Here is a 20,556-nt window from a genome sequence, read left to right on the forward strand (position 1 = left end):
AAATAGGTCACCGGCTTCAGAAATCTGACCAACTGGGGTAAAAATCCCAGGTCCGCATCTTCATAGCTCTGTAACCTTCACCAGGTGACCTCTCAGATTTGGTTTTCTCATCTATATTAATAAAAGGGTAATATGCTCATTAGACTGGACGTCTTCCGGACATCATTCCAGATGTCCTTCCTGACAAAGCTGGTGCCAAAGGGAAGCCAGCCAGAGTCCTGGGTGCCTGTGGGCAGCCTGGGGGAAGCTGGCTGGGGTCCTGGGTGGCTGCCTGTGGCCCAGGTCCCGGATCTCGGAGGGAAGCCAGTTCCGGCAGCCGGGGGAAGGAAGACCTACTCTTGCACAAATTTTTGTGCATTGGGCCTCTAGTAACTCAAGATCTTAAGTATTAAATGAAGAATGAACATTAAGCATCTAGTACCATGTGTGCTTGACCAACAATGAAAAAGTATAAGCCTTCTCTCTTAGAGCTCCAAAGCTTAGAAATAGTGAAAATAGTACTACATGGGCCAGGATAACCCCACAACTTATCTTGTGCACCCATCCAATCATACCTTGAAGATAAACCAGAGAGAGCTTTCTTGAGGATCTCAGGGGTTCTATCTGAGGATGGTGGAATTTCTGGAATATCAGAATCTGTTCTGGAATCCAAATCTCCATATCTGTCATCGATATCTGTTTCCTAAAATTAAAGAGAAAAGAAGATCACTTTGTTAAATAGGAAAAAAAAGCACACACTTGCTAATTATTTATTGCTCTTGTGTGTCAAATCTCAGTTATATAACTTGAAACAAAGAAACAACTATTAACTTACCTTGACTATCCAAGCTCTCTTGTACTTCCTTGTTATTATCTGTGCTAAAATCTATCAATGTAAAGGACTCATGTAAACAGAAGACAAAAAGAAACTCCTATATTTCCTAAAACATACATTTACCACAAGAATTAAATATTTATTCTTTTGATACTTAACTGGGAGAACACAGTGTTATTCCAGATAGATTCCGATAAGTTTTTATTGATTACAATCAAAGCAACAATGAGAGTAATATCTGACACTGGCACGGCATTATATATCTACTAGAGGCCTGGTGCATGAAATTCGTGCATGGGGGTGGGGATGTGTGTCCCTTAGCCCAGCCTGCACCCTCTCCAATCTGGGACATCCCTCTCACAATCCAGGACTGCTGGATCCCAACCACTTGCCTGCCTGATTGCCCCTAACCACTTCTGCCTGCCAGCCTGATCACCCCCTAACCACTCCCCTGCCAGCATGATCGATGCCTAACTGCTCCCCTGCTGGCCCGATTTCCCCTAACTGCCCTCCCCTGCTGGCCTGGTCACCCCTAACTGCCCTCCCCTACAGGCCTGGTCCCTCTCAACTGCCCTCCCCTGCTGTCCTGATCGCCCACAACTGCCCTCCCCTGCCGGCCATCTTGTGTGTTGGAGTGATGGTCACTTTGCATATTACCTCTTTATTAGATAGGATAAAGTATATATACTTGGTTTTACAGTTGTTTGCTATGCTGTCATGTAACAGTCTCCACTCCTGCATCCTCCCCTCTCCTACACCCCAACCCAAGCAACCTTCAGTAAAGAATGCTACACATGCCTACACTTTGGGAAGGTGGTTTACAGAGGGGGACTGGGGCAACAGGGCTCAACTGAAGGAGAAGAACGAGAGGATTCGCAGGAGGTGAGTACAAGCAGATGGAGCACTGAGCAGAACACTGGGCCAGGAGTGATCCTAGGAATGAAAGTGCCTGGGAATGCAGAACATTCAGGAATCTCAGACCAAACAGCCCTTATTAGCGCCAGTCTCAGCAGATGGCATCACCCCTTCAGACATTTTCTTTACCTGTAGAATGGAAGCTTTTAATATAATGCCAAGGACTTACTGAAGTCAAAGAAGAGAGCTATTGCTATGATTGAAGCAAGTCTTCCAATTCCTCCTTAAGTGACTTACCAAATAATATATTAGCCTTGGGGGACTATTTTCAGTTTTCATGAAGTAATAATAAATTTTTGCTTACTAACGATAACGTTCTTACCATACAATTATGAAATTAAATGATGTTATACCAAAGATGACAAATGAAACAGACATATCAAATTCCTACTGTGACACAGAGCCAGTTGGCCCTAAGGCAGCTTAAACAGAAAGAGATGTTGACTTAATAAACCGCCACACAAAGCGTTCCCTGAAAATGTCAGGGAACCTGCTGCGGGCCTGGCATGCCAGCAGGTCTTTGACATCTACAACAATGAAGCACATCTCTTTTTTTTTTTTTGGTCTTTTCCCTGCTACCCACAGTGCTGCAGGGGTGGTGTGAGTGGTAGTGGAGATGGTGACTAATGGAAATACCCCCATAAGGCTACCACCACCATGTGGCAGAAAAAGCACTAGACTAGGAACCAAGGGTTGCCAGTACTGAGGCCACCTGTTCTCTACCCAGCAGAGTGGCAAAGGGCAAATCACTTACCCCTTAAAAAAGCTCAGCCTTCGTTTTCCTCCTAAAATACAAGCACTGGGCCATCATTCAAACTGTGGAAACACCAACCCTTTCAGCAAGCCACTTGAGTCCACTTGTCAATGATGGTGATATGTCAAGGCTCTCCTCTCCACACCCTCAAGAAAGCTGCCCTGTTTTTACTTTTATTATTTAAGCTTCTGGGTTCTATTTCATATAACTGGAGGGACACAAAGTGAAAAACTGAAGATTTAACCAGGCTTCTCCATTTCGTGCTCATAACTAAAGAATAAAAGATAATGCTTAAGTAGTGGCCTTTTCGAGCAATTTTACTCAACTCTGGGAATTAGAAGCAGAGACTCTAATGTTTCTGCATTTCTTGTTTGGATCCTGTTACAGATGCCAGACTTGACAAGGAAAACAAGAGTGTGATTGAGGTAACGGGAAGAAGGAAGCAGCACTTTAATGCATGCTGAACGCATGCGAAACTTAACATGCTCAAGAACACCAAGTTAGGAGTTTTTTCTCAAGTCCCAAATTTAAAGACAATAATCCTCCCCTTTCTATCTTTTTAAAAATATTTTTTATTGATTTCAGAGAAGAAGAGAGAGATAGAAACATGAATGATGAGAGAGAATCATTGATTGGCTGCCTCCTGCACGCCCCCTACTGGGGATCAAGCCCGCAACTTGGGCACGTGCCCTTGACCAGAATCGAACCCAGGACCCTTCAGTCCATAGGCTGACATTCTCTCCCCTTAGCAAAACTGGCTAGGGCCCCTTTCCATCTAAAGCCTGTGTTCTCCCACTACCCACCAGGTGATGTACCCTCTTAGCTTCCCATCTTTTGCTACACCAGTGGTTCTCAACCTTGGCTGCACATTAGAATCACCTGGGGATCTTTTTTAAATCCTGATTTCTGGGCCTCATCCTCTGGAAATTCTGTTTCTTTGTTATGGGGTGGGGCCACAACATTAGTAACAAAGAAACAGAATTTCCGGAGGATGAGGCCCAGAAATCAGGATTTTAAAAAGATTCCCAGGTGATTCTAAGGTGCAGCCAAGGTTGAGAACCACTGCTCTACACTCAAGACTCCCCATAAACTGGGTCTCTAGCTCCCAACACACAATCTCCAGGTGGGTTTTTCCACTAGCATCACCTGAAATTCACATAAGCAAACTGACCTCTCTTTTTTCCACACCAAACCTGCTGCCCTTCTACATTTCCTTCTCAGGAAGACACCACCACCAAACAGTTAACCAATTAACTCAGGTCAGGCACCTGGCTATCAACTTAACAATTCCATCTCCTTCTGCCAAAACACATCCAAGTAGCACCGGGCCTGTCATTACTCTTTCTCCCATGTCCATCCCCACCCATGGCTACTCTTCCTGAGCATCTGGTACCTCAGGACCTCTCTCTGGTACCTCAATACCTCATCCCCCTACCCTCTTTACTTTATTTTCAATATAAATGGAATCTTTCTAAACTGCACATTGAATCTTAACACTCCCCAACCTAAAACCAGAGGATACAATCAAACCACCTGACATTGTTTTTACTGTTGTTCACAATGGCACCCCTCTTTGATGACTCCCCAGTTTTCACACCATACTGTTCTCTCTCTTATCCAGATATTTGTTCCATCTATAAAATACAAACTGTGCATTTTCTCTATTGCCCACATCCTGGTCCAAATCCTCCCTTCCACATTCCTAAAACATGGCTACTGCCCACTCATCCTCTGACCTTGGTTTCAAGGTCACATCCTTGACAAATGTCTTCCCGGACCCCCAGCTCCGAGTTAGCTGCTCTTCAACTGTGTTTCCACAATTTCCCTTATGTTTACCCATTACTCTATACTAAAAGTGTATGTTTGCTTGTCTATATTTTCCAGTAGTCCCCAAGCTTTGTGAGAAGAGGAAATACCATCCACTGGCCTCACTCTGAATCCCAAAAGGCCAGCAGAGGGCTTATACAGTGGGTGGCTGGCATTTATTAGGTAATACACAATAGGTGACGAATGAATTGAGCCTGTCAACTCATGCTAACATTTAGGATTAAAATTAGAAGTTCTCTTCGTTCTTGCTAGATGAATAGTCTTGACCAAGTGCTTGGCTTGGGATCTCAGTTCCACGTATCTGTAATGAGGACTTACTGACTTTTCAAAATATAAAATTATAATGAAAGTATGTCTGGTAAATGAGGGATGGAAGTTGAAGAAATAACAGGTTCTTCATTTACCCTGTAAATCCAATTCCTAAGGAAAAGTAATTAGGAAATAAGAGCAAAAGCACTTAACAAATATTGATTTACTTATTCCTCACATTACCCTAGAGGTAGGTAAACAATCACCTCTATTTTATAGTTAAAAAAAATTGAGGCTTGCCCAGCTGGTGTGGCTCAGTGGTTGAGCATCAACCTATGAATCAGGAGGTTGTGGTTGGATTCCCAGTCAGGGCATATGCCTGGGTTGTGGGCTTCATCCCCAGTGTGGGGCGTGCAGCGGACTGATGATTCTCTCTCATTGATGTTTCTAGCTCTCTCTCCCTCTCTTCCTCTATGAAATCAATAAAAATATATATTTTAAAAAAACTGAGGCTCTGAAAGATTAAGTGTCCAAGTTTACACAGCTCTAAGCAATGTAGCTGGAAGTTGAAATCATACAGGAGCATAATTAAAGTGACAATTCTCTCCCAAATTGATGTACAGATTCAGTGCAGTCCCAATAAACATCTCAACAGGTGCTTTTTTTTTAATTTTTGTAGAACTGCACACACTGGTTCTAAAATTTATATGAAAATGCAAAGAACCTACAAGAGCTGAAACAGTCTGAAAAAAGATCAAAATTGAAGAACTTACACTACCTGTAATCAAGCTGTGATATTAGCATAAAAGAAAAAATAAAGATCAATGGAAAACAGACTAGAGTCCAGGAAGAAACCCACACAAATATGGATCACTGATCTTCAACAACGTTGAAAGGGTAATTCAACAGACTATGCTGAAACAATTGGATATCCATATGAGGGGGGAAAGAAAAACAGGAGAGAAAGAATTTTGATCCATACCTCACACCAATTACAAAAATTAATTCAAAATAGATCACAGGCCTTTATATAAAATAGTAAAACTTCCATAAAATCTCTGTGATCTTGGATTAGGCAAAGATTTCTTAAATAAAATAACATGAAACAAAAAAATTAATAAGCAGATCATCAAAATTAAGTCTTCTGGTCTTTAAAAAACACTGTTAAGAGAATGAGAAAAATGAGCCCATAGACTGGGAAAAGATATTTGCAAAACACATATCAAATAAAATTTTTGCCTCCAGAATACATAAAGAACTCTAAAATTCAATAAGAAAACAATTCAATTAAAATACAAGGGCAAAATATTTGAACAAACATTTCAAGAAAGGCAATACACATTTGGCAAATAAGCACATGAAAAAATGTTTAATGTCATTAGTTATCAGGGAAATGCAAAATGGGGGGAGAAGGACACATATGTAATATCTTAAACAATAAAGAAAAAATAAAACAAAAAAGATACTACCACACATCTAGTAGCATGGCTAAATTATAAAAACTGAACATACCAAGTGTTGCAGAAGATTCAGAGACACTGGAACTCTCACACTGCTGGTGGGAATGTAAAATGGTACAACCACTTTGGAAAACAGTTTGTCAGTTTCTCAGAAAGTTAAACACATATCCACCACATGACCCATTCATTCCACTCCTTAGTATTTGTCCAAGAGTAATAAAAGTATATATGCACACAAAGACTGTACACAAAGGTTCATGGCAGCTTTACTTGTAATAGTTTCAAACTTGAAACCACTCAAATGTTCAACAAGGAACAAAACAAACTGGGCTACATGCGTACAATGGAATACTACCCAACAATAAAAATGAGTGAACTACTGATGCACCTAACAATATAGATGGATGTCAAAATAATTATGCTGAGTAAAATGAAGTCAGACAAAATGTACATCCTATCCCAGTGATGGCAAACCTTTTGAGCTCGGCGTGTCAGCATTTTGAAAAACCCTAACTTAACTCTGGTGCCGTGTCACATATAGAAATTTTTTGATCTTTGCAACCACAGTAAAACAAAGACTTATATTTTTGATATTTATTTTATATATTTAAATGCCATTTAACAAAAATCAACCAAAAAAATGAGTTCGCGTGTCACCTCTGACACGTGTGTCATAGGTTCGCCATCACTGTCCTATCCTATAAATAATCCTAAAAATAAAAGGGTAATATGCAAATTGACCCTAATGGACTCTCCTGCCTCCTCAGCAGTGCTAAGGATGTCCGACTGTGGCTTAAGCTGGCAGGTAGAAATCCTCCAAGGGATCCCAGACTGTGAGAAGGTGCAGGCCGGGCTGAGGGACCACCTCCCCACCCCGAGTGCATGAATTTTCGTGCACCAGACCTCTAGTTTAGTATATATAAATAGTCTTCCAATTTATAAAATTCTAGAAAATACAAACTCATCTTTTGAGCCAGAAAGCAGATTGGTGGTTATCTGGGAGTGGGGAGGGAAATGCAAAAGAGCAGGAGCAGCAAACATTTGGTGGTGATGGATATGTTCATTACCATATCTTTAGTGATGAATTTATACATGTAAACATATGTCAAAATATCAAATTGCAGAGTGTATGGTTAATTGAATGTAAGTCATTTATAGCTCATGGTGACTCCTGAACAGTGACAGGAGCCAGTGGCCAGGAAAAGAGGAAGGAGGTGTTTCCAAATACTGGATGCTAAAAAGACAGGAACATGGCCATGGGGCTCCTCCTGATCTTCCTCCAGTGACATACAATTCTATGATACATTAAAACGATACTATGTCTTATGACTTCATTATTGTAAGTGTTAAATTCCAAATTAGGAAGAAAGATCCCTGACGGTTGATTAGTGACTTTGAGCATGTTTTCATATGTCTCTTGGCCTTCCTTATGTCCTCCTTTGAAAAGTATCTATTTAGGTCCGTTGCCCATTTTTTGATTGGGTTACCTTCCTTTTATTAAGTTGTATGAGTTCCCTGTAAATGTTGGAGATTAAACTCTTATTGGAAATAACATTGACAAATATGTTCTCCCATACAGTGGGCTTTCTTGTTGTTATGTTGATGGTTTCTTTTGCTGTACAGATGTAGTCCCATTTGTTTATTTTTTCTTTAGTTTCCACTGCCCTAGGAGCTATATCAGCGAAGATATTGCTTCAGCATATGTCTGAGATTTTGCTGCCTGTGGATTCCTCTAATATTTTTATGGTTTCCCATCTTACATTTAAGTCCTTTATCCATTTTGAGTATATTTTTGTGTATGGTGTACGTTGGTGGTCTAGTTTCATTTTTTTGCATGTATCTGTCCAATTTTCCTAATACCATTTATTAAAGAGACTATCTTGACTCAATTGTATGTTTTTGCCTCCTTTGTCTAATATTAATTGAGCATAGTGGTTTGGGTTGATTTCTGGGTTCTTTATTCTATTCCATTGGTCTATATGTCTGTTCTTGTGCCAGTATCAGGCAACTTTGAGAACAGTGGCTTTGTAATACAGCTTGATATCTGGTAGTGAGATCCCTCCTACTTTGTTCTTTCTCAGGATTGCTGTAGCTATTTAAGGTCTTTTTTTAAAAATTCCAGATGAATTTTTGGAGAGTTCGTTCTAGGTCTGTGAAATATGCTGTTGGTATTTTAATGGGGAGTGCACTGAATCTATAGATTGCTTTGAGTAGTATGGACATTTTAATGATGCTGATTCTACCAATTCATGAACATGGTATGTTCTTCCATCTGTTTATGCCTTTCTATCTCTTTTTTCAGTGTCCTGTAGTTTTCCAAGTACAGGTCTTTTACCTCCTTAGTTAAGTTTATGCCTAGGTGTCTTAATTTTTTTGGTGCGATGGTAAATGAGATCGATTTTTTAATCTCTCTGTAAGCTCACTATTGGTGTATAAAAATGCCATAGACCTAAAGAGATACTTTTTCAAAGAGGACATAAGGAATGTCAAGAGACATATGAAAACATGCTCAAAGTCACTAATCATCGGAGAGATGCAAATCAAAACGACAATGTGGTACCATCTTACACCTGTCAGAATGGCTATCATCAACAAATCAACAAATGACAAGTGCTGGCGAGGATGCGGAGAAAAAGGAACCCTTGTGCACTGCTGGTGGGAATGCAGACTGGTGCAGCCACTGTGGAGAACAGTATGGAGTTTCCTCAAAAAAACTAAAAATGGAACTCCCATTTGACCCAGTGATCCCACTTCTAGGAATATATCCCAAGAAACTAAAAACACCAATCAGAAAGGATATATGCACCCCTATGTTCATAGCTGCACAATTCACCATAGCTAAGATCTGGAAACAGCCTAAGTGCCCATCAGCAGATGAGTGGACTAAAACACTGTGGTACATCTACTCAATGGAATACTATGCTGCTATAAAAGTGAAGGAATTCTTACCATTTGCAACAGCATGGATGGAATTGGAGAGCATTATGTTAAGTGAAATAAACCAATCAGAGAAAGATAAATATCACATAATCTCACTCATTTGTGGGATATAATGAACAACATAAACTGATGAAAAAAAAACAGATCCAGAGACAGAGAAGCATTGATCAGACTCAATCTTCAGAGGGAAGGTAGGGAAGTGTGGGGGTAAGAGGGAGAGATCAACCAAAGGACTTGTATGCATACATATAAGCCTAACTAATGGACAAAGACAACAGGGGGGTGAGGGCATGAGTGGGGGTGGGTGGGTAAGAGGGGGATAAGGACACATATGTAATACCTTAATCAATAAAGGGGGGGGGAAGAACCCCTCCGCCCCCAAAAAAGGAAGAAAAAAAGACCTCTGAAGGCAACATCCATGGGATATACAACAGAACTTAGAAATTTGAAGAGTTATAGACCATTGTGAAATATTACTGTCATCCCAAAATTGTATTTTATCAAGATTAGAGCTGGCTCTCCACAGGTACATCCCTTTTTCAGGGCTGAAGGACATAATGCTTACTGCTCTTCTGCGGGGCCCCTTCAGAGGGAAAAACGAGTATATGAACTAAGAATGATCAAACCTGCAATGTCTGGACTCTGACCTGATCTTAGTTTGGGGGAAAGGAAGGAATCGCTAATAGACACTTTGGCAGCAATAGGGAAAATCAGAATATGGATTGTTTGTAGATAAGAAAGTTACAGTTAATTTTTTTTAGATATGATAATGACACTGTGATTCTATAGGAAAATGTCTTTAAGATGCAGCATTTAATATTAGGAGAGAAGGACTAGGAGGTCTGAAACTTATTTTCAAATGATTCTTCAATAAAATATGTGCATATACATATATGGCAAGGTAAAGCAAATTTGGCAAATTCTTCACAGTTGTTAAATCTAAGTGCTGGATGTACTGATAATCATTGTACTACCCTTTTAATTTTTCTGTTATTAAAAACTTCTATAGTAAAAAGCTCAGGAAAAAATTAAAAGCTTACCAATACACTGTTTGTGGATATAAAATAGTTATAAACCTATCAAGAGGGGAAAGAAATCTTGAGAATAAAATTCAACCTGAGCCCTGGCCAGTGTAGCTCAGTGGTTGAGCATCCACCTATGAATCAGGAGGTCATGGTTTGATTTCAGGTCAGAGCATATGCCGGGGTTTTGAGCTCAATCGCCAGTAGGGGGCATGCGGGAGGCAGCTGATCAATATTCTCCCTCTCATTGATGTTTCTCTCTCTCTCTCTCTCTCTCTCTCTCTCTCTCTCTCTCTCCCTTCCTCTCTGAAATCAATAAAAATATATTTTAAAAAATTCAAGCTCTGATGACCTAGGTGCCTAAGGGGTTCCTTGTATTATGAGCCTTTTGTACTGATTCCATATTAACAGCAATATAAATTATTTTAAGTACCACTATGGTGTACACTGAATTCTACCTGAGTGGTGTCCCAGAGGTGTTTAAAGCCTCAACCCAGAAACATTTCATGTAAAACACAGTAGGGTGTTGTGAAAATAAAATAAAAACCAAAACCTTGAAAGAGGCTAGTTTTATTTTCTAGATCTCGATTTTTGAACTTCAAGGTAAAATGGTAGGACTCAGCTAGGCGTGGTAAACATTTGCTGCCCCAGGGCACTACACTGTTTTCAAATAACATGCTCGGAGCAGAAAGGTGGCAGTGAGCCCTGTCTTAACCACCAAGGTGCTCAGCCCCACCTGAGCCAGCCAGATGATGAAGTCAGAGTGGCTTCCCCAGCCTTTCATAAAGCTCTTAGATAGTTGGCCAGGGTCCTGGCAAATAAAAGGGGATTGCAGGCATAGCAGGAAGCAGAAGTACAACACTGCTTTCCTAGCCACCAAGTTTGCAAAAAGCAGCTTTAAATTTCCACAGGGGAGAGCTCCTCACACTCGAGTGGACTCTTGTTTCTCCCTTCCTGTGCACTCCAATTTCCTGTTTACAAGAAAGCTTAGCCCAGTCAGTGGTCGAGCGTCAACCTAAGAACCAGGAGGTCAGAATTTGATTCATGGTCAGGGTACATGCCCAGGTTGCAGGCTCAATCCCCAGTTTGGGGAGTGCAGGAGACAGCTGATCAATGATTCTCTCTCATCATTGATGTTTTTCTCTCTCCCTCTGTCTCCCTCTCTGAACTCAATAAAAATACATATTTTTTAAAAAAGAAAAGAAAGCTTAAAATCTTGATAGTTCTCACAAAGTCTTCAGCAAACATTCAGAGACATGATGTGAAAAGTAACTCTGGCCTCTCCTTGCGGATAAGAAAATAAGTCAATATTTAGAAACATAACTAAACGTGGCATACCTCAGGAATGATCAACAGCCCAATTGGTCATTAATGAAATCGGTTCCTCTGCTTTTCTGGAGTCCCTTCAAAATGTGACATCATTCTCATTTAATAAGTTCTGAAACATCTCCCAACCAAAGGAATCAAAATGTGAGCAGCTATAAAATAAAACCCAATGATTTATTTTCCTAACCAACTATAAAATAAGCAAGGGAATACTAGAAACAATTTTGTTTGATTTAAATCCGAGTGCCTGAAATCACAGAATTACAAGTATTCACCTAAAAGTTTCTAGCCAAATTCATAAAGGCCAAAATAGTTCAAAAATCACACAAAACAGTAACTGTTAAAAAAAAAAAAAAGTGCCTAAGTAAATATTTTAATTAATTTTATAAATTTAGTACCACATACCTACTTCCTCTTATATATCATTTTTGTCAGAAATTTTAGGGTAAATCCCAGCTCTAAATACTGTGTGAACTTAGGAAAGGAAGTCTTTGGTTTTATGGACAAAAAAGGAGCCACATACTTAAACCTGACAAGCTTAGGGAGGCTGCAAAGTGGGCCCTACAAACTCAGAGACTTACAATAACCACATAGGATGGTCTGAAATGAAAACTTCCTAACTGAACGTTTGTCATGGCAGGTAGTCAGGTCCTAGGCCAGTATTTCCCTGACAAAGGTCAACTTTACCTTAACTGAACCTGTCTACTGTCATTTTGCATTTATGTTAACACTAAAGGTCTGGTGCATGACATTCATGTGCCCTTTAGCAGTCTGGGAGCCCTCAGGGGATGTCCAACTGGTGGCTTAGGTCCTCTCCCCACAGGAAGCAGACCTAAGCTGCAGTCAGACATCCTTAGCACTGCACGGAGGCGGGAGAGGCTCCTGACACTGCTGCTGAGCTTGCAGCAGTCAGCCTGGCTTGTGGCTGAGCAGCGCTCCCCCTGTGGGAGCGCACTGACCACCAGGAGGGCAGCTCCTGTGTTGAGCGTCTGCCCCCCGGTGGCCAGTGCACATCATAGAGACCGGTCGATAGGCCATTTGGTCAATTTGCATATTACCCTTTTATTATATAGGATACCTTTAGAATGTCAGGGTAATTGCCTTTTCCAGACCCCTCCCGCACAATCTCCCATGAGAGCAGGAGACCACAGAACCCCTTCACTGTTATTGTTACCATGTTAATTATTAACTATCCTACACTACCAATGTAAAAAAAAAATATGGTCTATTTTTTCATTTTGTGTCCAATCCCAGAGATTTCCTCACCTTTCTCCCCCATCCCTAATCTATCACTAATGGATTTCATGTTACCCCTTTATGTCTTGTCCTTTGATTCTAATGTAAAAAGAAGCTGCAAAACTGCCATTCTCTGGAGCATTTTCTCGATCCACTGAGATTTTGCTTCCCAGCAATTGTCATCAGTTTGGCTCAAATAAACTCACAACTCTTATATCAAAAATTTTTAAACCTTTCTCTCAGGTGTAAACTAAGCCTATTTCCCTTGTCTACACAACTGTTATAAAAATAGATTCAAATTGGTATGATGTACATGTATTTTACAAACTATACATTAGTTATTATCTTTACTCCACTGACAAGGAAAAAATTCTGAGATGTACAAAATTAAAATTAAAGCGACCATTAAAGGGAGAGATAGAGACAGAAGAGTTAGCTTGTTAATAGCTGTGGACCAGCTCTGATATAAGACTGCTCATATCCCTGCGTATCTGCTAGAATTTAGAATAAATTCCAGGTGGCTGTTTCCACGGATTGTTTTAGCCAGGCACCATGTAACCAGGGGCCTCCGCTTGTTTACACGTCGGCCTCCCGCTGCTGCCCCAGCCCATCCACAGGAGCGGCCACTTCTTCATGCAGACCCTGTGCCTATCCCAGAGCTGGTCCTGCCCACTTCACCTTCTCCCACCCCTTTGCCTACAGCTAATGTAAATTCTGTCAGATTACCTCCTTTTTCTCCCTACCCCCTTTGTGATGCATAAGAATACTTGCAAACTCCCAGACCATGGACATGGATGGATATGTTGCCACGCTGCTGCTGGTTTAGGCTACATGCCCCAAGACCAGTCCTCCTATTTTTGCAAGCAATGGCCTAATAAACTCCTTCTTTTAAAAAGTTCAATTTTTTTTTGTTTAATACCTTGCAGTTGTTGAGCAACAAATAAATCCTGGCCTCACCCCTTTTCTCAAATGTAGAAAGAGCCACAAGAAAAACGTGACATTCAATCAGAACTTCAAATACAATAGGCACCCAATAAACCCTTACTGAATGCACAGAACCAAGTCAAACCTCACAAAAAATGTCTGTAAATTTTAAATGACCTATTTTCTTTATCCTGAATTAAAACATGCATTTCATTTCTTTTTATTTTTTAAATATATTTTTTATTGATTTAGAGAAAGAGGAAAGGAAAGGGGGAGAGAAACATCAATGATGAGATTGAGCCCGCAACCCAGGCATGTGCCCCAACCAGGAATCAAATGGTGACCTCCTGATTCATAGTGGTTGACCTCCTCTCAACCACTGAGCCACACCGGCCAGGCTAAAACATACATTTCTTTTAAAAAGACACCCCTAAAATGCAGAATAGTTAAAGGAAAATAAACACACAGAACCTTAGTATTTAGCTGTGCTAACCATGAAAAAAACATGTTTAAGTCTGTTTTTTAAAAATGCATAAAATAGAACTATAAACATAAATACAAAGAATAATCATACTATACAAATATATTTTATAATTTTTCTTTATGAGGTAATCTTCCGGAATAGTACCACCTTAAGTTTTCCCAATTTTCCCTAGCACATTTATGACAAATAAAATATTGTTTTCATCAGAAAGTGTATTGCATCCAAAGCTTGATATAGCTAATGGCATCCTATAGTAAAATCTCTCAAAGTTTTAAGAAAATAAAGTGTTTTAAACTTAAAGTCACAAACAGTAAGTAAAAACTCATATGGTAACACACCAGAATATTCTTTAGAAGTCGCAAGTATAACATAAAACATACTTGAAAGACCAGAGAAAGAAACGTACGACCCCCCCCTCGCACAATTTACCGCCTAATCAGTGAGGGCGAACCTTTTGAGCTCGGCGTGGCAGCATTTTGAAAAACCCTAACTTAACTCTGGTGCCGTGTCACATATAGAAATTTTTTGATCTTTGCAACCATAGTAAAACAAAGACTTATATTTTTGATATTTATTTTATATATTTAAATGCCATTGAACAAAGAAAAATCAACCAAAAAACATGAGTTCGCGTGTCCTAGGTTCGCCATCACTGGCCTAAATTAACACGACTAGAATTTGACTGACTTGTTAGCATAACTTTACTATCCCTGGAGTCTAGATCTGGAGCTCATGGTTCATCCACAAGAATTTGTGAAAGACAAATCTACTCTCTATAGGAAGCAGCAACTTTCCTCCAAAGACTCAAAATCAGGGGTCCTCAAACTACGGTCCGCGGGCCACATGCAAATACAAATATTGTATTTGTTCCCGTTTTGTTTGTTTACTTCAAAATAAGATATGTGCAGTGTGCATAGGAATTTGTTCATAGTTTTTTTTTAAACTATAGTCCGGCCCTCCAATGGTCTGAGGGACAGTGAACTGGCCCCCTGTTTAAAAAGTTTGAGGACCCCTGCAGTCAAAATTCTTGCCTGGCTATTGCCACCAATCCAAGACGGTTATATTGTGATCCATAACTAATCCTAAGCAAGTCTCTGCACTGAAAGACTCAATAATTTTATTCCAATTCTCAATGAAATCCAACCTTGCCCTTCTCCCTCCAAGACTCTGCCAAAGCTCTGTCCAGGTGTTCTCCCTCACCAGCCGAAGCCATAAACTCAACTTTGTCTTATCAACTGGTCGGTTGGCAATATTTGGAGCACCAGCCTTCAAAACATACTGTTAAGTAATAAAACGAATATGCTGCAATGACAAAAGAATCATGGAAAGTTATTTAGGTGCTAATACTACCAATCAACAATTCAGAAGTATCAGCCAAAATGATATCTAGAAGTCTAGACCTAAATATTAGCATTGTAAAATGGCCTAGATTTATATAAAAATGTATAGAAAATGTTTATTACACTTACAGGTGACACCAAGACAACCCATAGTGAGGTGTCCCAAAATTAAGAATTTACAGAAACACAAGTTCAAAAATTAAAAATGTATATTAAAAATATTAGAGTATTTATGAAAGAAACTACACACATCTCAAACGGGTAAGGGCAGAAATTAACTGACTTTCGGATTCTTTCACCTTCAACCTCACAAACCAAAATCTGCAGTAACCCCGCATACAAGCAGAGCAGAGACACTGTTCTTCCCAATGTGTGCTTCCCTTTACTGGCCACAGCTTCCATGGGCACCTCCTTTTCTCCCACACTGGTCCAGTAAATCAGGTGTTAGCTTCACATGCAATTGCTCAGACCTCTCAATCCATCCAGAGCTCCAATGACCCAATTTGGGCTTCAGTCCTCTTCCCTGTCCTCCCTAACTTGTGGTCAGCCACTTCAATCCCAGCCTCACTGACTCCATCATTCCTTTAGCATCCTTGACCTGGAATTCCTGGACCAAAATCATTCCCAGTGCCTTTCATATTTTCAGCAACTAAATGAGGGATATTCCTAACACATAGGATTGTTATGAGGAACAAATAAAGTAAGATGTGCAAGTATACTCTATGAACTCCAAATCACGACAAGCATCAACTATTACAACTATTACTGCTACTGAGGTAAGGACTAGTTGCCTCTTGGTCACTTCATATTACACTCCCTAAATGACACTCCCTGATGGATGAGTTCTAGTTCCAGCTTGGCCACTTGCTGTAGGTCATCTTGGGCAATAACAACCACATTCTAAAGCAAGTTTATAATTTTTAAATATACAGGGTTGGGCTACACTGTTTCTAAGATCCCTTGCAGCTCTATGGTTCTGAGATCCCACTTTATTGAGAAAATTGAAAGCATCAAATACTTTGATCTTCCCTCTTTTGCTTTTCGGAATGTTTCTGCATCTACCCTCCATGCCTTCGTTCCTTTCCTTGGATACCCCAATCATCTATACTCTCCATACCATGTCTGCTTTCTTTTTTCTAGGGCCTGCACATCCTTGTCAGCATCTTCACTCCCTCTTGACTTCTTTCATCCAAATGCCTATCTTCCCTCCCATGAAAAAGGAAACTTTCACTTGATCCTCCAGTCCTTTTTAGCCTCTATTCTGCATTCCCCTTTGCTGGAACTTCCTGACAATAACCACCAGTATTTTACCTCTCACATTCCTCAACTTAGAACCTGGCTTCTATTAAGATCTTTGCTGAACTTGGTGTTCTACCTCACCCTCATTTAAATACTATTGATGACATCCTCTACGCAACCCTCCTCCCCTTCTCCCAGGACCTCATAATCTTGGTTCCTTCCCTACATTTTCAACCCTGCTCTGCACATGGGCACCTCCCAGGGCTCTGTCTTCAACTTTATCCCCTCTTTATCCCACTCAAAAGTTGACATTTCTGGAGCGTTGGCCCCATAAGCCAAGGTTGTGGGTTTGATCCCCAGTCAGGGCACATACAGGAATCAAACAATGAATACATAGGTAAGTGGGACAACAGATCCATGTTTCTCTCTCTCTCTCTCTCTCTCTCTCTCTCTCTCTCTCTCTCTCATTTCCCTCTCTCTCTCTAAAAATCAATTAAAAAAATTGACATCTCCACACCTGATCTTTTGACCTTTCATTTCAGTTTCCACCACCACAACCACCTCTCTATTTTAGAGAATGACACACCCTGTCCAATCCAACTCATCCTTGCCTACAAAATTGCCCAATAATTTTTACTTCTTTCCTAAAAGACTCTTAAGGCGTGGATTACAATGTGTCTCCTGGCAGGCTCTTCTTTAATTAGTCTTACTTTGATTGCCCTAGTCTAGGTCTTATCTGCATGATCTAAAATATGCATCCTTTCTCCCAACCTCTATTCCCCTACCCCTACTAGACTCACTCCAGGCCCTCATCATTTCATACCTATAGCACTTGCAATACCCAACTATCTGGTTTCTTTGTGGCAGGCCTCTCCCCTTCCAACACTTTCTCCAGACGGCTGCTGAGTGATAAGCTAATGCCTTTGTAAACACTTTTCAGTGGCTTTCTACAGTCCATGGACTAAAGGCTAACCTCCACAAGTCTCAAGCTCCCAATCCCCAAACCCCACTTCCCAAGAATGCACAGCATATGCTCCAGGATTACTAAACTAATTTCAGGGCCCTGTGCCAAGAATACTGACTCAAGAAACAGCTCCACATGCCCTTTGCTCCACATGCCCAATGTCCTTCCCCAACACTGTCTACCTGGTGAGTCCCCAAGCACCTTTCAATTCCAAGTGTAACCCTCACCTCCTCTTCAAAAGCTTTTCCTGCTGTCTCCATGTAGTCTATGAACCTTGATCATTCTTCTAGTAAATCCAACTCATATAAGTCTCCTGGGGAGGTGGGTGGCAGGAGTGGGGGTGGGGGGTAGGGGGAGTCCTTGAAGGGGTGGTCTTGTCATCTTTCAAATATTTATCCAGCATTTAACATAGCAAACATTCCCTTGCAGGTAAGAAGCACTTTCCATCTGTTAATTCCCCTAAGCACAGAGCCTCTCTCAGCTTAAGTCTCTCGGTCCTGAACAGTGAGAATGTCATGTTAGTAACACCATTATAAAAAGACTACAAAATGGCATGGGAGTGTACTATAATCTCAGAATACTAGTATAAGACACCTCCTCCACCACTTTCATGAATTCCCCAAGTGTTTTGCCTTTACCACAAGCAACTTGAACAGAGAAGGCACTTAAAGAGCTTAAATGGTCCAAATATTAACCAGCCTCCGATGTGCAAACTGATTTTAAAATAGCCCTTGACCTGGAAATACAGATGCATTCAAATATACACCCTGATAAGAAAGCTCAGACGGAGGATAGAGTTCAATGTCTCAACACCTGCCAAGACAAGAGTTCCTGGTGGTGAACGCGACAGGTATAGCAATATTTTAGACACAATGTGCCAATGCTCATCCTTGCCTAAGAAATCCTAAGAGGTTACACATGGCAATGTCCACTCTCAGAAAACAAAATACAGCTGGGTCCGTGTTGATGAAAACCCACAGTGCGGCTTTTATAAACAACCAAACAAATACGCAGCGAGGTAACCTAGTCACAGAGACAACAGTTCTAATGAGTCCAACCAACCCTAGAAATAGTTTCCATGTCAAATGTATTAGGGTGTTAAGAAACTAAATTAATTCAAAAGTTATTGTATGCATGGCTTCCTGAACATGTTTTCTCTTATTAAAAGCGTGTTCGCTTCTCCTAGTTAAGGAAGTCCACACAGGGGGAGCTGGTATTTCCTTGGTTCTAGCCAGAGCTGAAGCACAACAAATCCCAACCTAATTAATTCTATTTTTGGTCTAGTTTCCAAGGCAGTTTTCACAAAGACTATTCTCACAGCCCACTGTTTCTAGCCCTGTAACATCAACCTTCAGAGGCTGGCAACTGTTACAGTTTGTGTAATTCCTTGACATGTATGTTCTATGACAGACTCTCATTTGGTTCTATCAACTATCAAAGGTAGGAAAAAAATAAAGGAGATGTCATCTCATTGATTCTAAAGCGTCATTCCTGAAATCACTGTTGAATTAATTATTTCAGGATATCATGCAGTATGTTCTTACCAGGACTCTGTAACTTGGGTTACGTCAAGTTCATCAACATCGGGTTCCAGATGGAACCCTCCCCAAATCAGAATTGCCAGCGAGTCTCAGTAACAGTCCAACCCAGAGGAAAGGGAATCAGGAAACAGGCCCTAGTTCCAAAGGCCATTGCCTTGACCTTGTAACTCACTTCTGTAATTCAAACTGCAACACCTGCTTGCAGAAAAGAACGGTTCTAGGAAGAGTTTAAGTGCTTTGAGCTTCAGAAATAAGACGAGATTTTATTCACAGAAGGTCTTTAAAACAATTTATTCTCTGGCCTGATTACCTAAACCACCAGTCTAAAAGGTCATAACATTGCATTTGTTTGTTTCTCTCCCCCCACCCCCAAATATTCCTACCTGCACCACTGTGTTTATGAATAAACTAAACCTCTACTCCTTTCCTACGGTTAAACAGAATAGTGGGGTATTACATCTGCTTATTCTTAAATGTGAAGCAAGGGTAATCCACAGAAATGGGAGCTAAAAATCCTCAAGACGTAGCCCGTCAGGTCAAATGAAATCTACCAGCAGGAGAACTACACTGCCTGCTGTGGGCTCCAAGGAAACAGGCGGATTCAGTTGTGTCGCGTGTATGTTACTCTGAAACCTCCAAAACCTATCACCCTGAAAAAGGACAGAGGAAACGAAAGTGCTGATGGGGGAGCAGGAGCAGCCGAGCCTCCAGCGTCGGGATCCAATGACAGGCTAGAGCCCAAGGTGTTGGTCTGAAGTTTAGTCCTCGCTAACTTCGTTCCTCTACCGAGGGAGGTGTGAGCTGGCGGCTACCAGGAAACTAGGGTGCCTGCAGGTTCCTTCCAGACCCGAGCACGGGCCCCGGGACCCCAGGGAGGGCGGCGACTGGACCGGGAAGAAACTCAATTGTAGTCAAGTTGAATCACCCGGCAGCGGCCGCGGTCATCCCGGGGAACGCACCACCACCGGGGTCCGGGGTTCGGGGCCCCACACCAGCAAGGAGACAACAATCGAGGCCGAGGGGAAGGCGCGGCGGGCAGCCCACAGCTCACCTGCCGTCCGCGGGCCCCACCCCGGCTCCCAGCGACCCGCCCAAACCAGGACCCGGGAGGGCGTGGGTGTGCGCCTCCCGCCGCTCCACTTACTTTGTCACTGGTGCTCTCTGCTTCGTGGTCGCCGCCGGCCGCCACTCCCTCGGGGGGTGGCGGCGCCGCTGCTCCCCCGGGGCCGGGGCTCACTCCCCGGTGCCTCAGCTCCAACATCTCCCGCTCTCGCGTTCGGCCGCGACGGCCTCCTGCGCCCCCAAACCCGAACTGCGCGCAGGGTCTCGCTGGCGGGCCTCCCTTCGCCCCACAGCCCCGCACTCCACGTCCTGCGAGCCGCGGTCACGAACACGCGCCCACCATGGAGGCGCGGCCACCGCGCCAGGTCACCCCCAAAACGGCATCAACGAGCGAGCGCTCGAGGCCGCCTGCAGCGAGCGCGGCGCCGGGGACTGGCTCGGGGCGTGCGGGGCCGGCTC

The 20,556-nt window shown here is 41.8% G+C and overlaps 1 protein-coding gene across 1 annotated transcript in view; it reads right to left on the reverse strand.

The window, feature by feature from the left end:
- CDS1 (CDP-diacylglycerol synthase 1) overlaps positions 1-20,296 on the reverse strand; it is a gene marked incomplete at its 5' end in the record, with an annotated part of 62,765 nt that extends 42,469 nt beyond the window's left edge. The window contains 2 exons of the mRNA XM_081098153.1: positions 555-682; positions 20,180-20,296. Coding sequence (XP_080954279.1) covers positions 555-682; positions 20,180-20,296 — 245 coding nt within the window. The remainder of the gene's footprint in view (positions 1-554; positions 683-20,179) is intronic.
- Positions 20,297-20,556: the final 260 nt, after the last annotated feature.

Source organism: Myotis nattereri (genome assembly GCF_964212035.1).
Source record: "Myotis nattereri genome assembly, chromosome: 1".
Lineage (NCBI taxonomy): Eukaryota > Metazoa > Chordata > Mammalia > Chiroptera > Vespertilionidae > Myotis > Myotis nattereri.